Source organism: Mauremys mutica, chromosome 9 (genome assembly GCF_020497125.1).
Source record: "Mauremys mutica isolate MM-2020 ecotype Southern chromosome 9, ASM2049712v1, whole genome shotgun sequence".
Taxonomy (NCBI): domain Eukaryota; kingdom Metazoa; phylum Chordata; order Testudines; family Geoemydidae; genus Mauremys; species Mauremys mutica.
Genome location: NC_059080.1, coordinates 50,042,357 through 50,062,061, shown reverse-complemented (window position 1 = coordinate 50,062,061; position 19,705 = coordinate 50,042,357). Strand labels below are relative to the sequence as shown.

General features: G+C 41.3%; 1 protein-coding gene across 6 annotated transcripts; it reads right to left on the bottom strand.

Moving 5' to 3' along the window:
* Window positions 1-5,027: 5,027 nt before the first annotated feature.
* PIGX (phosphatidylinositol glycan anchor biosynthesis class X) lies at window positions 5,028-19,685 on the bottom strand. Of its 6 annotated transcripts, none has more exons than XM_045030303.1 (7): window positions 19,557-19,685; window positions 18,056-18,158; window positions 16,600-16,663; window positions 15,915-16,056; window positions 14,398-14,611; window positions 12,913-13,013; window positions 5,028-6,497 (listed from the first exon to the last, which is right to left on the bottom strand). In XM_045030303.1, exons 2-7 carry the CDS (start codon window positions 18,144-18,146, stop codon window positions 6,339-6,341), a joined length of 771 nt encoding a protein of 256 aa, XP_044886238.1. In that variant the 5' UTR covers window positions 18,147-18,158; window positions 19,557-19,685; the 3' UTR covers window positions 5,028-6,338. The 6 variants fall into 6 exon arrangements, with proteins under 6 accessions (XP_044886238.1, XP_044886237.1, XP_044886234.1 ...); XM_045030302.1 differs by having other exon boundaries at window positions 19,548-19,672; XM_045030299.1 differs by lacking the exon at window positions 19,557-19,685 and adding an exon at window positions 19,222-19,539.
* Between the last annotated feature and the right edge of the window lie 20 nt (window positions 19,686-19,705).

Genomic DNA, 19,705 nt, shown 5'->3' with positions numbered 1-19,705 from the left:
AGGGCTCTTAAAATCGACTTCTGTACTCCTCCCCAGCAAGGGGAGTAGCGCTAAAATCGATCTTGCTGGGTCAAATTTGAGGTAATGTAGACACAAATGGACATTATTAGAGTGCTCCAATGTGACCGCTCTGGACAGTACTTTCAACTCCGATGCACTAGCAGGTACACAGGAAAAGCCCCAGGAACTTTTGAATTTCATTTCCTGTTTGGTCAGCGTGGTGAGCTCAGTAGCACAGGTGACCATGCAGTCGCCCCAGCATGGAGCAAACTGGAGACACTGGATCAGATTGCTGTATGGAAAGAAAAATCTGTGCTTCCCTCCTCCCCCATCCCACTCGAGCTACCTTATCAGTTATCTCCCTTTTTTTTAATTAATAAAGAATGCATGGTTTCAAAACAATAGTGACTTTATTTATAGAGGAGGAATAGCTCAGTGGTTTGAGCATTAGCCTGCTAAACCCAGGGTTGTAAGCTCAATCCTTAAGGGGGCCACTTAGGGATCTGGGGCAAAATCAGTACTTGGTCCTGCTAATGAAGGCAGGGGGCTGGACTCGATGACCTTTCAGGGTCCTTTCCAGCTCTATGAGATAGGTATATCTCCATATTTTTATTTATTTACTTTGTCAGCTGTGATCAAAGGTTGGCTTACAGGGAATTAAAATCAACAAAGGCGACGGGGTTGCATCAAGGAGAAACACACACAACTGTCACACCATAGCCTGGCCAGTCATGAAACTTGTTTTCAAAGCCTCTCTGATGCGCAGCGCACGTACCTGTGCTTTTCTAATCACCCTAGTGTCTGGCTGTTATTGGCAGCCAGGCGATTTGCCTCAACCTCCCACCCCGCCATAAACTTCTCCCCCTTATTCTCATAGATATTATGGAGCACACAGCAAGCAGTAATAACAATGGGAATATTGGTTGCACTGAGGTGTAACCTAGTCAAAAAACTGGACGTTTAAAAGCTCACTGGCACTAAGGCACATTCTACCACCATTCTGTACTTGCTCAGCCTATAGTTGAACTGCTCCTTACTGCTGTCCAGGCTGCCTGTGTATGGCTTCATGAGCCATGGGAGCAAGGGGTAGGTTGGGTCTCTAAGGATAACTATTGGCATTTCAACATCCCCAACAGTAATTTTCTGGTCTGGGAAGTAAGTCCCTTCTTGCAGTTGCTCAAACAGCCCGGAGTTCCTAAATATGCGAGCGTCATGCACCTTTCCCGGCCAACCCAAGTTGATGTTAGTGAAATGTCCCTTATGATCCACCAGTGTTTGCAGCACCATTGAGAAGTACCCCTTGTGGTTTATGTACTGTTTGACAAGGTGGTCCGGTGCCAAGATAAGGATATGTGTTCCGTCTATCACCCCACCACAGTTAGGGAAACCCATTGCAGCAAAGCCATCCACTATGACCTGCACATTTCCCAGAGTCACTATCCTTGATAGCAGAATGTCAGGGATTGCATTGGCTACTTGAATCACAGCAGTCCCTACAGTAGATTTGCCCACTCCAAATTGATTCCCAACTCAGGTAGCAGTCAGGAGTTGCAGGCTTCCAGAGGGCTATTGCCACTCGCTTCTCAACTGTCAAGCCAGCTCTCATCTTGGTATTTCTGCGCTTCAGGGCAGGGGAAAGCAACTCAGAGTTCCAGGAAAGTGGCCTTACACATGTGAAAGTTTCACAGCCACTGGGAATCATCCCAGACCTGCAACAATATGCGGTCTCACCAATCTGTGCTTGTTTGCCGGGCCCAGAATCGGCGTTCCACTCTATCAACCAGCCCCACTGCTGCCATGATGTCCCAACTGCCACATCACGTGCTTTCAGGAACGTCTGTGTCCATGTCCTCCTCACAATCGTCATTATGCTACCGTCTCTTAGCCAGGTTCTGCACATACTGCAGTATAATGCGCAAGATGTTTACAATGCTCGCAAGAGCAGCGATGAGCTGAGCCGGCTCCATGCTTGCCATGCTATGGCATCTGCATGGGTCACCCAGGAAAGAAGGCGCGAAATGATTGTGTGCATCTATTTTCATGGCGAGAGGGAGGGGAGACTGACGACATGTACCCAAAACCACCCGCGACAATGTTTTTGCCCCATCAGGCATTGGGAGCTTAACCCAGAATTCCAATGGGCAGCGGAGACTGCAGGAACTGTGGGATAGCTTCCCACAGTGCACCGCTCTGTGAGTCGATGCTAGCCATGGTAGTGAGGACACACACTGCCGACTTAATGTACTTACTGGGGACATACACAATCGACTGTATAAAATCGATTTCTAAATATCAACATATAAAATTGACCTAATTTCGTAGTGTAGACATACAATGGAGTCACAGACCGTCCTCTTAGGGTAAGACTGGTATAGTGATCCAGGATTTCACAGGCTTGGTGAAATCTAATTATAGAACATACCCCAAACTGGTGGGATCTGCCCATATTTTCTGACAGTCTACCCTGAGGTATGCACTCGCAGTTGGTGAGCCACTCCAGACAGTGTGATACCCTTTGTGATCTCTTCAGTGAGCAGCCTTGAAACAAAAACAGAAGACAAACCAGAAGAAACCCCCAGGGCTGCTGAGCCTCGCCCCTTACGATTACAACCAACCCCACCATACAATCTCACTCAAATTTGTCAAGCTCTATCTTAAAACTAATTGTTTGCCCTCAACTCTTATTGGGAGGCTATTCCAGACCCTCACCCCTCTGATGGTTAGAAATCTTCTAATTTCCAGCCTGAATTTGTTCATGACTAGTTTATACCCCCTTGATCATGTGCCAACATTGTCCTGTAGTTTCAATAGCTTTTCACCCTCCCTGCTGTTTACCTCCCTGCTGTATTCAGAGAGAGCAATTATACTCTTAGCCTTCTTTTTGCTAAGTTCTTCCAGTCTCCTCTCATTAAATAAGCCCTCCATTCACCTGATCATCCTAGGAGCTCTTTTCTTCACTTTTTCCAGTTTGCATTAATTTTTCTTGAACATGGGTGACCACAATTGTACACAATATTCCAAATGAGGTCTTACCAGTGCTTTGTACACTGTCTCTATCTCTACTGGAAATGCCTTGCCTGATGCATTCTAGAATCACGTTTGCCTTTTTCACAGCTGCATCACACTGGTGACTCAGTCATCCTGTGACTGACCCACACACCCAGGTCCCTCTCCTCCTCTGTCACTTCCAGCTTATAAGCCCCAATTTATAGCAGAAATTCTTATGTTTAAACCCTAATTGAATGACCTTGCACTTTATACTATTGAATTTCATCCCATTTCTGTTACTCCAGTCTTCAAGATCATCCAGATCTTCCTTGATAATATTCCGATCCTCCTCTGTATTTACAATCCCTCTCAGCTTTGCAGCAAATTTCATTAGCATGCTCCTACTTTTGTGCCAAAGTCATTAATAAAAATATTAATAACAGTTCCAAGACGAATCCACCAGTAACCTCCCTCCAGTCTGCCTTTCAACACAACCCATTACCTTCTTCCGTTAGCCAGTTTCTTACCCACATTGTAATTATTATTATACTAATCCCCAATTTATCTACTTTAACTACTAATTTTCCATGTGGTACTATGTCAAATGCTTTAGCAAGGTCCAAGTGTGTTAAATCTACTTCGTTTACCTTATCTAAAAATTAGTTAGCTTCTCAAAAAAGGAAATCAGGTTAGTCTGGCACGATCTACCTCTGGTAAACTCATGTTGCATTACATCCCGTTCTTCAATTACCTGCATGAATTGAATTATTCTTTCCTTCACAAGAATTCTCCTCCTCACTTTACACATCCTTATCTTTAATTCAGAGATCAATGCTGCCCCACTGCCTCTCCATACTCACCACTGAGCCCAAGATATGACCGATACCTAGATATCACAGTGACTGGCACATTAGACCTATATGAAGGCAGACACTGCATTCAGCAACAACAGGTAAGAACATTAGTGTGTCTGCAAAGGGAAAAAAAGGGAACATTTAACTTGGGAGTCCAACTGCCACCATTATTAGTGTTGTCCTGGCCATTAAACTCAGTTAAAGCTTCTAAAGATTAAGCCTACTAGTCCCAAATTGCTAATTCTGTAATCACATTCCTACCTCTACCAGAAATTCAGGAATAGATACCATTGCAATTTATCAGAGCAGATTTTTTCTCTCAAATTAACTTGAAATAATTAACATAAACATTAATGAAGATAAGTAAAATGCTAATCAATTTATCCTACCCTGTTCCGCATTTGCAATACAATGACCAGGCACAAACAAAACTAATCAGTGCAGTGATGCTATCCTCACTAGGAGGCACCTAATTTTTAAAGCAAATTATTTGATTATGAACAACAGCATGCTTGGCTCTGTGCAATTCATAAAGATACAGACCATTTCTCCTACTCCGGTTTACCACTGTGGACTTTGTTTTCCATTTTTACAGTCACATCTGCACATTTCTCAGCCATTCACTCATTAAGTTTCACCACTAGCAGTATTTTCCTAATTTGTCCCATGGAAATTCAGTTTTCTTTCTCTAGGTAATGATATCTGGTGGCCTAATCACTTTAAATACTTCACACTAAACTTTATCTAATTGTCTTCAACATTAATATAATCTTGAAGAATGAGAGGAACTTCAAAAGAGAACTATCTGCCAGAGCTGGGGGACACTTGTGATGGCACAGTACCAAGGTCAGCCTGCAGTATAAAGCACGTGTTAGGACATAAGACAGCAAAAAAAAAACCCCTCAAATTTGGAAATTAAAACAAACAAACAAAAAAACCCATCCAAGGACAAGTTAAACAACAGATGTTCACAGCTGATCTCATCATGGCACAGCTGCTCAGACATGTTAAATAAGTAACAAATAAAGTCTATCAGCATTTTTTTTAACCTCTCCCTTCCCCCAAACAGATGCAGAGGAGTCAGAAACTGAAGTAGTGGATGAAGTACTGGTGCAGCCATCATCATTCAGCACTTGTCAAGGGAAAACAAAAGACCAGGGTCAAATCACTTTCCAACCTGTGGTAGAAGTCACAAGACAAGCTCTTTATTGAGTTTCAGAAGGAGATGAACGATGCCCAGGAATTCCAGAAGCTATAGCTGTGGAGGAAGAGGAAAGGCCAATTCTGCTGACAGAGGAAGGACTAGGCTGCGCAACTACAGGCCACACAAGAAGGGTATAGGAATAGAATTTGAAAGACAGGACTTTTGCTTTTTATTGCATCTGTAATTTCATAAACAGAATCACCTATATTTAATATCCTCTAGGTATATGGGAAATAAAACAGTCTTCTGCACAAATCTGCCTTATGAGTTATCTTAAACTCATAATGCCCCCTACTGACAAACAACAGAAACACAAGATACATTTGGATCAGCTCAGTTTTTCCATTAATGAAGCAATTTCCTCTCTGTTTCCTTAAATTTCTTAATAGCTCTGATGATTATCTCCAGTCTTCCAAGTATTCAATTCCAGCTTAGCATCATTTCATAGATTCATAGATTCCAAGGCCAGAAGGGACCACTGTGGTCATCTAGTCTGTCGTCCTGCATAACACATACTATAGAGCTTCCTCAAAATAATTCCTGTTTGGATGAGGCTCTATTATTTCATAGGCTCTATTATTTTCTGAAAAATCAGAGTTATTAGTCCAGCTTCTGATTTACTCAGTAAACACCTGGAAGTTTCTTCCAAATTCTTAAGGCCTCTTTAAAGTCATATAAATCTGTCTGCCTCCTGCAGGTCAATGTTAATAAAACTGAGATCATTGTGTCTTTCCAATACTTGGAAATACTTTCCAGATAAATATACAAAACAAATTAAAATACAACAAAGCTGAATTATGTAACAGTTTAAAATTCAAACATTTAATGACCAGGGAACTTGTTTCTCTGATAATAATCAATCTACCAAGTCAGTTTGTTTAAAATCTTGGAAGATGAATATGTAACAAGAGGCATTGTGGTCCAGCACATGGGGCACACTAGATCAGGAGACACAGCTCTGCCACAGAATTGGTGCATGACCTTGGGAAGTCATCTCACCTCTCTGTCTCTTTGTTCTCCCTCCCATCCTTTGTCTGCTTTGTCTATTTAGAATGCACGGTCTTCAGTGCAGGGATGGTCTCTTACTAGGTGTTTGTACAGTGCCTGGCACAAGAGGGTCATGATCTCAGATGGGTACTCTAGGCATTATCATAATACAGGTGATAGATAATAAACTGCATTCCATTTATGGAACCCTAAATGGAACAGACTAAGTTTGCATTCAGTTAAATTTAATGCATGGTACTCATTATTGTTTCATATTGACGCCAGCTATAAAGTCTTGCTCAGTTTCATTCTGAGCAGTGCACCAAGGAGAAGTGTCCATATTTACATACAGCTGCAAGAACCAGACTGGAGCACAGGACTGTGGTAAGAAGAGTCACTGCACATACCAAGGTACCATGTTGTTTGAGCCCCACTGGAACCTTCAGTATCACTTCCTTATTTACCTATGAAGAGAGAGTTGGATGTTAAACCCGAGTAAAAACATACTCTTGAGTTATTATTCCATATTCAATAGCTTTTGTTTCTCTTTTAGATACAGTAATTAAGCAAGATTCACACCACAATCTATTTAATGTTAGTGAACAGCCCTCAACATCATTTAACCACTCTAGTTGTTCAGGCGCTCGCCATTCATTTACAAGATTTATCCTTTCATACAGTATTGGAATTCAAAAGTCAAAGCTGGGGGAGAGACATTTCCATTTAGTCTGTCTGCCCATCTTGAGAGCTGGCTTCTTCTTGAACTTGCATCCGAAGAAGTGGGTATTCACCCACGAAAGCTCATGCTGCAAAACGTCTGTTAGTCTATAAGGTGCCACAGGATTCTTTGCTGCTTCTACAGAACCAGACTAACACGGCTACCCCTCTGATACTTGAACTTCTGGGGCATTTATCTGGTACACAGTACCTGAGGCACTCTACTGTGCATTTATTTTCTCTACAGCTTTGCTCTTATATTAGCCTTGACATTAGGAACATTATGCAACTCGTGCACACTGTAGGACTGGAGGAATAAGCTTATGGAATGAATGCTTGGATAAATAACTCTCACATAACAGTGACCTGCAAAGACAAAAAAAGGGCTTGCGTCCTTTTATGCTCTTTATCGTTCATGAAGTCCTGAAAGATTTTTGTCAAGAACAATAAACAAGAAGTCCTCCAGCAAAAGCAGGTGACCAGACACAATATTCCGGATATTTCCATGGGGGGGAAAAAAAGAAGCAAAAAGACAGACAGACATATATATTATATATATATTTTTAAAAACTGACCAAAAGCTTCCATGCCTTCTTTATATATAAACAAAAAGGACACAAAAACCATCTTCTTTAAATACTTTGCAGGTCACCTTTAATGTTCTGTAGTCTCCAAAGATTTCCTAGAGGCAGAGTTGCTCAAATTACAGTGCCAGATCACTCTTATTTCAGAATCTCTGCACTACTGCAGCACTGCTGAGTTTCAAAGCCAAGTGCTGACTGTATCAAGGACTTGCATCAAGAACCAGTGTAAATGAAATAAAAAAACTTCATCGGAGACATAAGCCATAGGTTAAGCATTCAGACTGGTATGAACGGCCTTTCCCCATATTATTCTTTACACTTTTCTCTGAAAATAATCATCCAACACAAAAATGTATAAACCCAAGAATATTCACCTTCCTCTTTTTGTTCTTCAAACAAGAAGTAAAATCTTTATGCATAGGCTTGGAAGGATTAGATTTTTATTGTTAAATGTCAGTAAGCGACTATTTCACTGTACACACACCGGATGAAAAATATTTCCATCAATGATAATAAAAATTTACAGATAAGCAGAGTAAGAAAAATGCTGCTTGAGAACTTAGAGTAAAGATATTTACTTTGTATATTCTGACATGTAATGTTGACAATTTGTATTTCAGTGGTTATAATGCTTTAACTTTTTGAATCTCAACATCTACTATAATTAAATAATTATTGTCTGACCCTCAATTTCCCACAGCTGTGAAAATTTAAATGGGTAAAAACTGAAAAAATGCCAAGCCTACTTATACATCAGTTATACCTCAGGGCTCCAGGTAAACCACTACAGGATGGGGAAAGGTCCAGAGACAGCACCAGTCATCAAGGGAAGGGACAGCACAGAATGAGCCATCAGCATAAGGTACAGAAGGAGCAAAAGTGGAAACTAGGTCAACTTATGAAGGATGAATATTAAAAAACAACACATTTAGGAACAAAATTAGAAAGGCCAAGGCACAAAATGAGATTAAACTAGCTACGGACATAAAGGGTAACAAGAAAACATTTTACAAATGCTTTAGAAGCAAGAGAAAGACCAAGGACAAGGTAAGCCCATTACTCAATGAGGAGGGAAAGACAATAACAGAAAACGCAGCAATGGCAGAAGTGTCAAATGACTTTTTTTTCAGTTTTCATCAAAAAAAAGTTAGCAGTTATTAGACAACGAACATAATGACATCAGTGCAAATGGGGTAAGATATGAGGCTCATATAGGAAAATAACAAGTTAAGAATAGACAAGTTAGATGTCTGGAAGTCGGCAAGGCCTGATAAAATACATTCTAGAATACTCAGGGAACTGGCTGAAAACATCTCTGAGCCATTAGCGATTATCTTTGAGAACTCATGGAACACAGGAGAGATCCCAGAGGACTGGAAAAGGGCAAATATAGTACCTGTGTATGAAAAAGGCAATAAGGACAACCCAGGGAATTATAGAGCAGTCAGTTCTCGTAAGGGGGTATGCAAGAAAAATAATTTAATGGAAGTAGAGCATGAGTTGAGTTCCACCATTTTTCCCACTCCCCACTGATCCCAGCACCAAATATGCTAGACATTGTTAGGAGTAGTTATGGGCAGATAAAATTAAAGAATAATCAAGTAACTATGTCTCATTTAAGCTGGGGGCTCATCAGTTGAAAACACAGAGGAGGAGAAAGACCTAGGTGCATTAGCTGACCACAGGGTGACTTAGTCACCAATGTGATGTGGCCATAAAAAAAGGCAAATGCAATCCTAGGATGTATCAGGCAAGATATTTCAAGTAGACACTGGGAAGTATTAATGCCATTGTACAAGGTACTGATCAGACCTCACTGGGAATACTGTGTACTGTTCTGGTCACCCATGTTCAAGAAACATGGATTCAAACTCGGACAGGAGCAGAAATGATTGGGGAATGTACAGCCTATCTTACAAGAGGAGACTAAAAAAGCTTGGCTTACATAGCTTCGCAAAACAAAGGCTGACAGGGAATATGACTGCTCTCTAGGAATACAACAGGTGGGTAAACACCAGGTAGAGAGAAGAGCTATTTAAAGAAAAGGATAACATTGGCAAAAGAACAAATGGGGACAAACTGGTCAGGAACAAGTTTAGGCTGGAAATTAGAAGGTTTCTAAACCATCAGAGGCATGAGGTTCAGGAACAGCCTCCCAATAGGAGTGTGGGAGTGGGGGGCAGAGGAGGGGGCAAACAACCTAACTAGTTTTTAAATTGATCTTGACACCATAATAGAGACTAAACTTAAATGTATACCCCAAATTAAAAAACATAGTAGGAGAACCAAAATTGCCACCGTGGCTAAACCACAAAGTAAAAGAAGCAGTGAGAGGCAAAAAGGCATCCTTTAAAAAGTGGAAGTTAAATTCTAGTGAGAAAAACAGAAAGGAGCATAAACTCTGGCAAGTAAAGTGTAAAAATATAATTAGGAAGGCCAAAAAAGAATTTGAAGAACAGCTAGCCAAAGACTCAAAAAGTAATAGCAAAAAAAATTTGCCAAAAAGTACATCAGAAGCATGAAGCCTGCTAAATAACCAGTGGGGCTAATGGACGATCAAGATGCTAAAGGAGCACTCAAGGACGATAAGGCTGTTGTGGAGAAACTAAATGAATTATTTGCATTGGTCTTCACGGCTAAAGAAGTGAGGGAGATTCCCAAACCTGAGCCATTCTTTTTAGGTGACAAATTTGAGGAACTGACCCAGATTGAGGTGACATTAAAGGAGGTTTTGGAACAAACTGATAAATTAAACAGTAATAAGTCCTCAGGACCAGATGGTATTCACCCAAGAGTTCTGAAGGAACTCAAATGTGAAATTGCAGAACTATTAACTGTGGTTTCAAGTATCAGAGGGGTAGCCGTGTTAGTCTGGATCTGTAAAAAGAGCAAAGAGGCCTGTGGCACCTTATAGACTAACAGATGTATTACAGCATGAGCTTTTGTGGGTGAATACCCACTTTGTTGGATGCATGACGAAGGATGCAAACAGTGGTTTGTAACCTATCATTTAAATCAGCTTCTGTACCAAATGACTGGAGGATTACTAATGTGACGCCAACTTTTAAAAAAGGCTCCAGAGGTGATCCCGGCAATTACAGACCAGTAAGCCTGACTTCAATATTGGGCAAACTGGTTGAAACTATAGTAAAGAACATAACTGTCAGACACATAGATGAACATAATCAACGACTTATATGTTGGCATAGAAAGTATGCTTATTAAGTTTGCAGATGACACCAAACTGGGAGGGATTGCAACTGCTTTGGAGGGCAGGATCATAATTCAAAATGATCTGGACAAATTGGAGAAATGGTCTGAGGTAAACCGGATGAAGTTTAATAAAGACAAATGCAAAGTGCTCCACTTAGGAAGGAACAATCAGTTTCACACATACAGAATGGGAAGAGACTGTCTAGGAAGGAGTATGGCAGAAAGGGAGCTAGGAGTTATAGTGGACCACAAGCTAAATATGAGTCAACAGTGTGATGCTGTTGCAAAAAAAGCAAACATGATTCTGGGATGCATTAACAGGTGTGTTGTGAGCAAGACACGAGAAGTCATTCTTCTGCTCTACTCTGCGCTGGTTAGGCCTCAACTGGAGTATTGTGTCCAGTTCTGGGCACTTCATTTCAAGAAAGATGTGGAGAAATTGGAGAGGGTCCAGAGAAGAGCAACAAGAATGATTAAAGGTCTTGAGAACATGACCTATGAAGGAAGGCTGAAAGAATTGGGTTTATTTAGTTTGGAAAAGAGAAGACTGAGAGGGGACATGATAGCAGTTTTCAGGTATCTAAAAGGGTGTCGTCAGGAGGAGGGAGAAAACTTGTTCACCTTAGCCTCTAAGGATAGAACAAGAAGCAATGGGCTTAAACTGCAGGAAGGGAGATTTAGGTTGGACATTAGGAAAATGTTCCTGTCAGGGTGGTTAAACACTGGAATAAATTTCCGAGGGAGGCTGTGGAATCTCCATCTCTGGAGATATTTAAGAGTAGGTTAGATAAATGTCTATCAGGGATGGTCTAGACAGTATTTGGTCCTGCCATGAGGGCAGGGGACTGGACTCGATGACCTCTCAAGGTCCCTTCCAATCCTAGAGTCTATGAATCTATGAAAATCTATAATTTGTTGGCGAAGAGTCAACATGGTTTTTGTAAAGGGAAATCATGACTCACCAATCTACTAGAATTCTTTGAGAGGGTTGGCAAGCATGTGGACAAGGGGGATCCAGTGTATTTAGATTTTCAGAAAGCAAGATCCCTCATCAATGGCTCTTGGGCAAAGTGGGCTGTCCTGGGATGGAAGGGAAGGTCCTCTCATGGATTGGTAACTGGTTAAAAGATCAGAAACAAAGGGTAGGAATAATAGTTTTCAGAATGGAGGGAGGTAAACAGTGGTGTCCCCCAGGGGTCTATACTGGGACCAGTCCTATTCAACATTTTCATAAATGATCTCAAAAAAAGGGTAAAAAGTGCAGTGGCAAAATTTGCAGATGATGCAAAACTACTCAAGATAGTTGGATCCAGGGTGGACTGTGATGAGCTGCAGAGGGATCTCATGGAACTGGGTGACTGGGCGGCAAGATGGAAGATGAAATTCAATGTTGATAAATGCAGAGTAATACACATTGGAAAGCATGATCCAAACTATACCTATACAATGATGGGGTCTAAATTAGCTGTTAACACTCAAGAAAGAGATCTTGGAGTCCTTGTGGATAGTTCTCTGAAAACATCCACTCAATATGCAAGGGCAGTCAAGGAAACTAGCAGAATGTTGGGAATCATTGGGAGGGGGATAGACAGTAGGATGGAAAGTGTCATATTGCCTCTATATAGATCCATGGTATGCCCACATCTTGAATACTGCGTGCAGATGTGGTCGCCCCATCTCAAAAACGATATATTGGAAAAGGTTCAGAAAAGGGCAACAAATATGATTAAGGGAATGGAACAGCTTCCATATGAGAAGAGATTAATAAGACTGGGACTTTTCAGCTTGGAAAAGAGATGACTAAGGAGGGATATGATAGAGGTCTATAAAATCATAACTGGTGTGGAGAAAGTGAATAAGGAAGTGTTATTTACTCCTCATAATACATGAACTAGGATTCACCCAATGAAATTAATAGGCAACAGGTTTAAAACAAAGAAAAAGAAGTATTTCTTCACACAACGCAGTCAACCTGTGGAAATCCTTGCCAGAGGATGTTGTGAAGGCCAAGACCATAACAGGATTCAAAAAAGAACTAGATACATTCATGGAGAATAGGTCCATCAATAGCTATTTGCCAGGATGGACAGGGATGGTGTCTCTAGCCTCTGTTTGCCAGAAGCTGGGCATGGGCGACAGGGGATGGATCACTCTATGATTACCTGTTCTGTTCATTCCCTCTGGGGCACCTGGCATTGGCCACTGTTGGAAGACAGGATATTGGGCTAGTTGGACCTTTGGTCTAACCCAATATGGCTGTTCTTACAAGTTTGTGAATGGGATTATATGACAGGGCTGTCTGCGATAGCAAGGGACTAGATTAAATGATCAAGGAGGCCCCTTCCAGTCTGAAATAGGAACTTACATGTTTGTACTTCACATTGTTCCAATGACAGGTATGCCTGTTTCTCACTGAACATGGAGCTTCCACTTCAGAATACTTCCAACATGCAACTGATGGGAAACCTAGGAAAAGCAGAAATATGTTACATCAAGAATCAGACCAGGATGAGGCAATATATGGAATTCAAAATCCTTTCAAAGGGGATATCTGTCTATCATGCAGCTTAGCAGTCTCTACTCACTAAAAGCTAAGGGGTGAAATAACATCAACACTGGAAGAACTTTGCTGGGAAACTTGCACATTCAAACTAGTGCCACCAGTCCCTTTCATAAATCCTTAAACTCAACAAATTTTTGGATATATAAGAAAGTCTACACCAATGGTGAAATCCTAGTCTCACTGAATAGCAAATGGGGGTGAAATACAATTCAAATGGCACCAGGATTTCACCATTGATCTTTGGGCTGTCTCCAATTTCCAGCCTTGCTGCTATGGCTCCTGCCTCCACCATACCCCATAATAAACTATTTTAACATTTCTCCTTATGGACTCCTGTTGTATCTCTGCAATGCTATTTTTTAAATTTAGTCTATTACTAAGAAATGTGGATCCCTACCATTAAAAAGTTTACTATAGGTGGCAGGGAGACAAGGGAAGGCAAAAATCCCATTATCAAAGTATATAGAACCCCCCTATAGTCCCAAAGATGTAAGAGTGAAAAGAATCCATCAAATAATGCCTGAGTAAAAAGACATAAAGGTGAGAAATGTATGCACATATCTGGTTTGGCGGTGAGCTAGGGAGTCTGTCTCTTGAAAAGAAACACATTTGTAGTAGAAGTGGGGACTTGATTGTTTATAAGATTTTAAATTATTCATTATTAGAGATATTGGATTTTTTTTTTAAATAAAGAGTCTCAAGCTCCTACCATTCCATCCCTTAGAAAGTCAAGAGTCCCTACAAAGATTTTCCTACTTAAACATTGTGAGGGCTGGAAAGCACCAGAATATTTTTGATTGATACAGTTCAGCTTTCCTTTGTATAGACTAAGCCACGAACTGCATCAATTGCAAGTTAGAATGCTGTGGAAACAAGTGGGCCATGCAAACCTTTATCAGTCCAGATTCTAAGGAGCAGGCCAACTGTCAACACTCCCATCTTAAAGATCCATATTAGGGGATACAATTCCCCTTCCCTGGGGTGGGGTGGGGGTTACCTAGAGGATAAAATGGGTATAACTGGGATTTCCAAGAAGTTTATAACAATTAAACCTAAATTAGCCCTTTGTCAGGATAAAGTAGCATTGATCCAAATAGATGTAAAAAAAGAATTATTTGCCCTTCTTTTGCAGTCACTATTTTCCCCATTTTTAAATGACTATCCACATACCTCTCTCCACCAATGATTTTCCCCAAAGTCTGGATTTCACACTCTGTATGGTAATAGTTTTTTCTCTAATCCCTCCCTCTTTCATAAAACAAAGTAGGAGTTATGCATATTTCTTACTTTTATGGCAATGAATCAATATTTCTGGACTCTTCAGAAGAGTAAGTGCTTCCCCGTCATCCTCTGTTGGCCGGTGATACCGGCAGTGCACAGGCAACATGGCTTTAAAACAGCTAGCACACTGAGGGTCAGGTTTCATGTAAACAACAATGGCAAGGTCTGTGGCTAAGTATTCAGGAGATTCCACATCAACAATATCTGGAATCATCAGAGCCTGTGGAAAACAAAGACACAGTGAATACAGATGACTGAATATCAGGAAAAGCACATTGATAAATGTCATGAAAAGCACACTGATATTGTTATACAGGGAATGCAGGATTAAAATGACTAAAATAGTCAACCTATTAAGGTAACCTACTACAATGTCATGAGGGAGACAACAGTTTAATTCCCAGATTAGAGATCTTTTTCCTCAGGATGATTAAAATAAATAAGCCATGTTCATTCTGTGTCTGTTCTAATCATATAGTGCCCATTGCTGTTATGCTACTGACTTCAGTGGCGTTACAGTAGTTACATGAGGACTACATTTGGGCCAATATTTTAAATTGTATTACAGTACTGCCTAAAGGCTTCAACAGAGTTTGGAGTCCCATTGTGTTCGGCACCATATCTACACATAGTAAGAGACAGGTCTTACAACCTAAATAGACAAGATAGACAAAGGATGGGATAAAGAGATTATTATCTCCACTTTACAGAGGAAGAACTGAGGCATATAGATTAAGGGACTTGTCTGAGGTCACACAGATTGTTTGTGGCAGAGTCAGGAACCTGAAACAAGTCTCAGTATAGCACCTTAAACACAACACCATCCTTCCTCACAAAATGACTTTCATTCCCAAGGATCCCAAAGTGCTCTAACAACTACTTCTCATGCATTTGCTGAAATTTCTTATTTCCCAGGAGGTCTTGCATGAAGAACCTGGAGCATTTTGAAGAAGTGCTTTAGTAGAGCCCCATCAACTTTTTCTAAACTAAATGGATAAATTTAGCTTCCAGGCCTCTTTTCTACAGTTCCCCAGGTCACTGGTGTCAGCATAAACCAAAATACCACCACCCTCCCCTGCACTCTGGACAAGTCTATATTGCTCATGAGAGCCAATATATTCATACCCAATATTCTGAAAAACACACTACCTGTATAACTAGTAAGAGAATCCTATAGAAGTACCCTACATGTCTTCCAACTGTACTATAACCACATCTTCTGGGGGAGTTCCTCAGAGCCTCAGGATCATCTTCCCTAACAACTCCTGGACAGTTACTTCAATCTAATGCAAGTTGTTTTCCCTTCATTCTAGTTAACCATCCATGACTGTGCCCCTACATAGTAGAAAGCTTTGTCATGAGAGGGAAGGGTCACATCAGAATGGCAGGTGAAAGTTCATCTTCACGCTAATGTTTCAAACTTTAGACACTGGATATTTACTCACAAATATTCAAATTATTATATGTTTTTTCTTGTTTGAACCACTTCCAAACAAATCAACATGACCACTTGAACATCGTACCTCAGTTAGGTTGTGCTGTTGCAATGATGCCAACTCATAGGGATCCACATATAGTCCTGTTGGTAGGTGTTCTTTAATTGCCACAGTACAGCTTCCTATGGCTTCATCCCCTGCACCAAGTTCTACCTTTGTTAGCAAGTCTCTTAAAAATAAAAGAAAATGTTAGCACAAATTTCAAATAACTGCACAAAAATTTAAACAGTTCATCTCAAATATTAGATGTGGCTCTTTAATATTTGTAGTATGTTCTGAGAATATAGACAACAACATTTATCTATCTAGAATCTGACCTTTTCCTTTTAGGAAACACAATATTTTATTGTATTTCCATATCCATGATAACCAACATGTCTTTTTTTTGTTAATTCCCCACTTATGAACCAGTATTACTAAAAGTACTCAGAAATACATTTTCGTGTTGGCTTCATGTTCTTGCCATGATATAACTGATTGGTGGCCACTAAATATTTAAGCACTCATCCTGCCAACACCAACATATATGCTTACCTTTACTCATGAGTAATCCCACTGAATACAGTGCAGTGCATTTGTTCAATTATGCATGAGTTCAAAGGAGCTACTCACGTGCATACAGTTAAGTACATGCATGTTTGCAGAACAGAGGCCCTAAGTGGCACACTAGTAACTGATGCATTGCTCGAGTACATGGCTGTCATCAACTCACCTGTGAAATCCCTCTTTCAGAAGCTGTTGAGTCACAGTGATATCAGGACAAGTGGCCTGTGCAGCTGAAAACACCACAAAATAAACTTTTACAGTGTTTATAGCATTGCCTACATTGTTAGGACTAACAATGATGAGCTACTTTAACAAGCTACAGCAAATTCTGAATTTACTACCCGTCTGGAAGAAGCGATTGTAGAATCAGTGATGGCAAAGAAGAGACAGGCCTCAGTTGTGGTCAGTATAAAGGGGATTTTAAGTCACCAGCCACAGCCAGAACCCTGTCATTTTCTTTGGCTCTCCTGCTCTCAGACTTAAAACCCAGACCTACAAACAAATATGTGCTTGTGTGTAAGTGTTTGCAGGACTGGGTCCTAACTAAACACAGATTTTGTTACTTAATGTCACCACCGAGGGCTTCCAGATGTTTCCAGCCTAGACTAAGCAGTTGTGGCAAGGACAGCTGAATACACTGTAAGCAATCAAAAAATATAAAAGCACTTGACTAATTACAATATTTCTGTGTACATAAATCTAGTTAATTCTAATCATCTAATGACATTTGATACCTGGTCCCACACTGAGTCAGTTTTTAACTGAGCAAAATACATTTGCTCCTGGCACAAGACAATACTATTCTGAGGTCCAGAAAAGTTAAATTGATTTAATCTTGTCTTGATTTCTGTAATCACTTGCAGAAGTGAGCACAGAAAAAGATTCAAGGAACCATGCATATATGACATATTGCTTTTGGTTATACTACCATTTCAAACATTCCTAACAAAAATTTATTATGACTGATGTTGTTTCATAAAACCCACAAAACTTTTCAGTGAGAAGGGTGGGAAATGTTCAGAACACCAGAAAAAAATGAATATTTACGAACAGAAAAGTATTGCTTCATTTTCAGATGATTTAGCATTTTGGAGGCTTTATTCCAATGTAAAATTAAAAAACCGCAAATACACAGTGGGTTTGTTTTGTGTTACCTTCAAAAGCTATAATCTTAGAAATTTTATCTTTTCTTTCAATACTGCACAATACATAAACAGCATTCTATGATTAGGTAGTAAAACCACAAGCATCTATGTATTTCCACATTGTTTATCAAACTATAGATCAAATTAACTGCTAATACAAGCAGGAGTAACTCCAACAACTGTAATGAAGTTGCACCTGTTTACACCAACAATTATTTTGGTCCCACGTGTGTTCGTCACTGAAATAAAATGTTTGATTAGCACAGTATTACTTGAAACTAATCTCAGCAATTTATGGATATTCTACAATGAAAAGTTTAATAACCTCTCCCACACATATTTCACATCCCTTCTCATTTCATAGTATGCAAAGAACTCACACATTATCTCTTAGCAGTTTCAATTATCAGTTGCTTAGAAAGTTTATTTGGCAGCTTGCTAAGTGAAAGCTTAAATATTTTAATTTGTTTAACTTACACAAATTTCCTGCTGTGCAAACAAGCAAGGATACTCTAAAGATGAGAATACTTCTCCAAAGAAACACTCTCTCCATCCACTGCCACTGCATTTCCAAATCCAACTGCAAAATATCACAGCTGCTATGAACACGGGATATTTCATCAACAGATTTTCAATTCAAATCAGGTCTTCAAAAACCCTGTGTCTGTATCATAATAATTATGCACACCACATGTGACACTTCCCATGTCACAAAGCCTGTCAGTGTTCTTGTCTTTATCTGTCCATGCGGGCTGGAATCAATGTCTGTGTTGGTATCTGTGTTAGCATCAAGACCTGTGTGTGGGCACATCTACACTGCAGCTGGGAGGCATTTGGGGCTCAGGTAGATAGATGTACGCATGCTAGCTCTGACTGCTACTCTGAAAATAGCAATGTGGTCATGGTGGTGGCTCGGGCTACCCATCTAAGTATGAATTTAGTATTTCGGACTGTACTTGCGTGGCTAGCCAAAGCCATCGCCCATTACACCATGCACACTAGTATTTCTAGTGTACTAGCTCAATCAGAACTAGCACACCCCTTCCAGCTGCAGTGTAGATGTGTCTCTGTCAAGTTCACTGATACACAGGCTATGATACAGGGATAACAGTAGAGACAGAAAACATGTGTACACCACATACACAAAAAATGGTGTGCTCTTAACACGGTTAGCTAACCTGGATTAGTTGATTAGATTAAAATTGCAGCAAAGACATGTCAACTCAGTTTTTAACATGGGTTAATAGCTTGAGTTCAACCCTGAGCTCTGCTACAGGCTTTGATTTGAGCTGCTAACCCAAGGCCCAGTGTCTTCAGTGGTACGTTCACCAGAGCTAGCGTAGCACCTACCTTATTTTTGCAGTGTACACATACCCTCATACTTGTGTGTGTGTGGGGTGCACGCATGCCTCAGGGTCACTGTCGGGATCACAGATACATGAGTACTGGTAGGGCCCCCGTATGTGTCTCAGGGTTCCCATCTTTCCCAGGCATGGGTGCCAGAAGGCCTGCCCATGTGTGGGGACCAAGTAAGCTTAAAGGGTCCAAGAACACCCGATTTGGCCCAGCCACCAGGTCTGTGGAGATAAGTTTGGGGACCTGGTACCTCATGTTGGCTGAGGCCCCACTCCCTCCCAACTCACTTGATGTACACAGACATCACAGACACCTTGGGGGGCTTCTGAGTTTGTCCCTCCGCCCCCGTCAGCGCTGCGGCCGCCCCGCCGCCATGCCAACCCAGGCCAGGGGCAGGGGACTGGGCCCCGCACCGAGCTCAGGCTCTGAGAAGTGACGGGGGAACAGGGCCCGCAGACACACGGGCAAGGCGCCGCCACCCTCCGCACGAGTCTGCGCTCCGGTCCCGCACGCAGCCGGACCGCCACACGACTGCAGGCGCTGGGTCCTGGTCCCCGCCCGGGCGGGCGGGACATAGCGCGGGGCTCGGGGGCGGGGGGGGCAGTTCCCACACCTCGCTCACCGCCGCGCCCGCCTCCGCCTCGCACTGTCCCCCGCACAGCGCCAGGCCCCCGCTGAAGCGACCGCCGCGCCTGCCTGATTTCGAAGGAACAGGCTCTAAGCCCCACCGCCGAGCGCGAGCCGCGGTTTCATTTTCTATGGTTCAGGCAA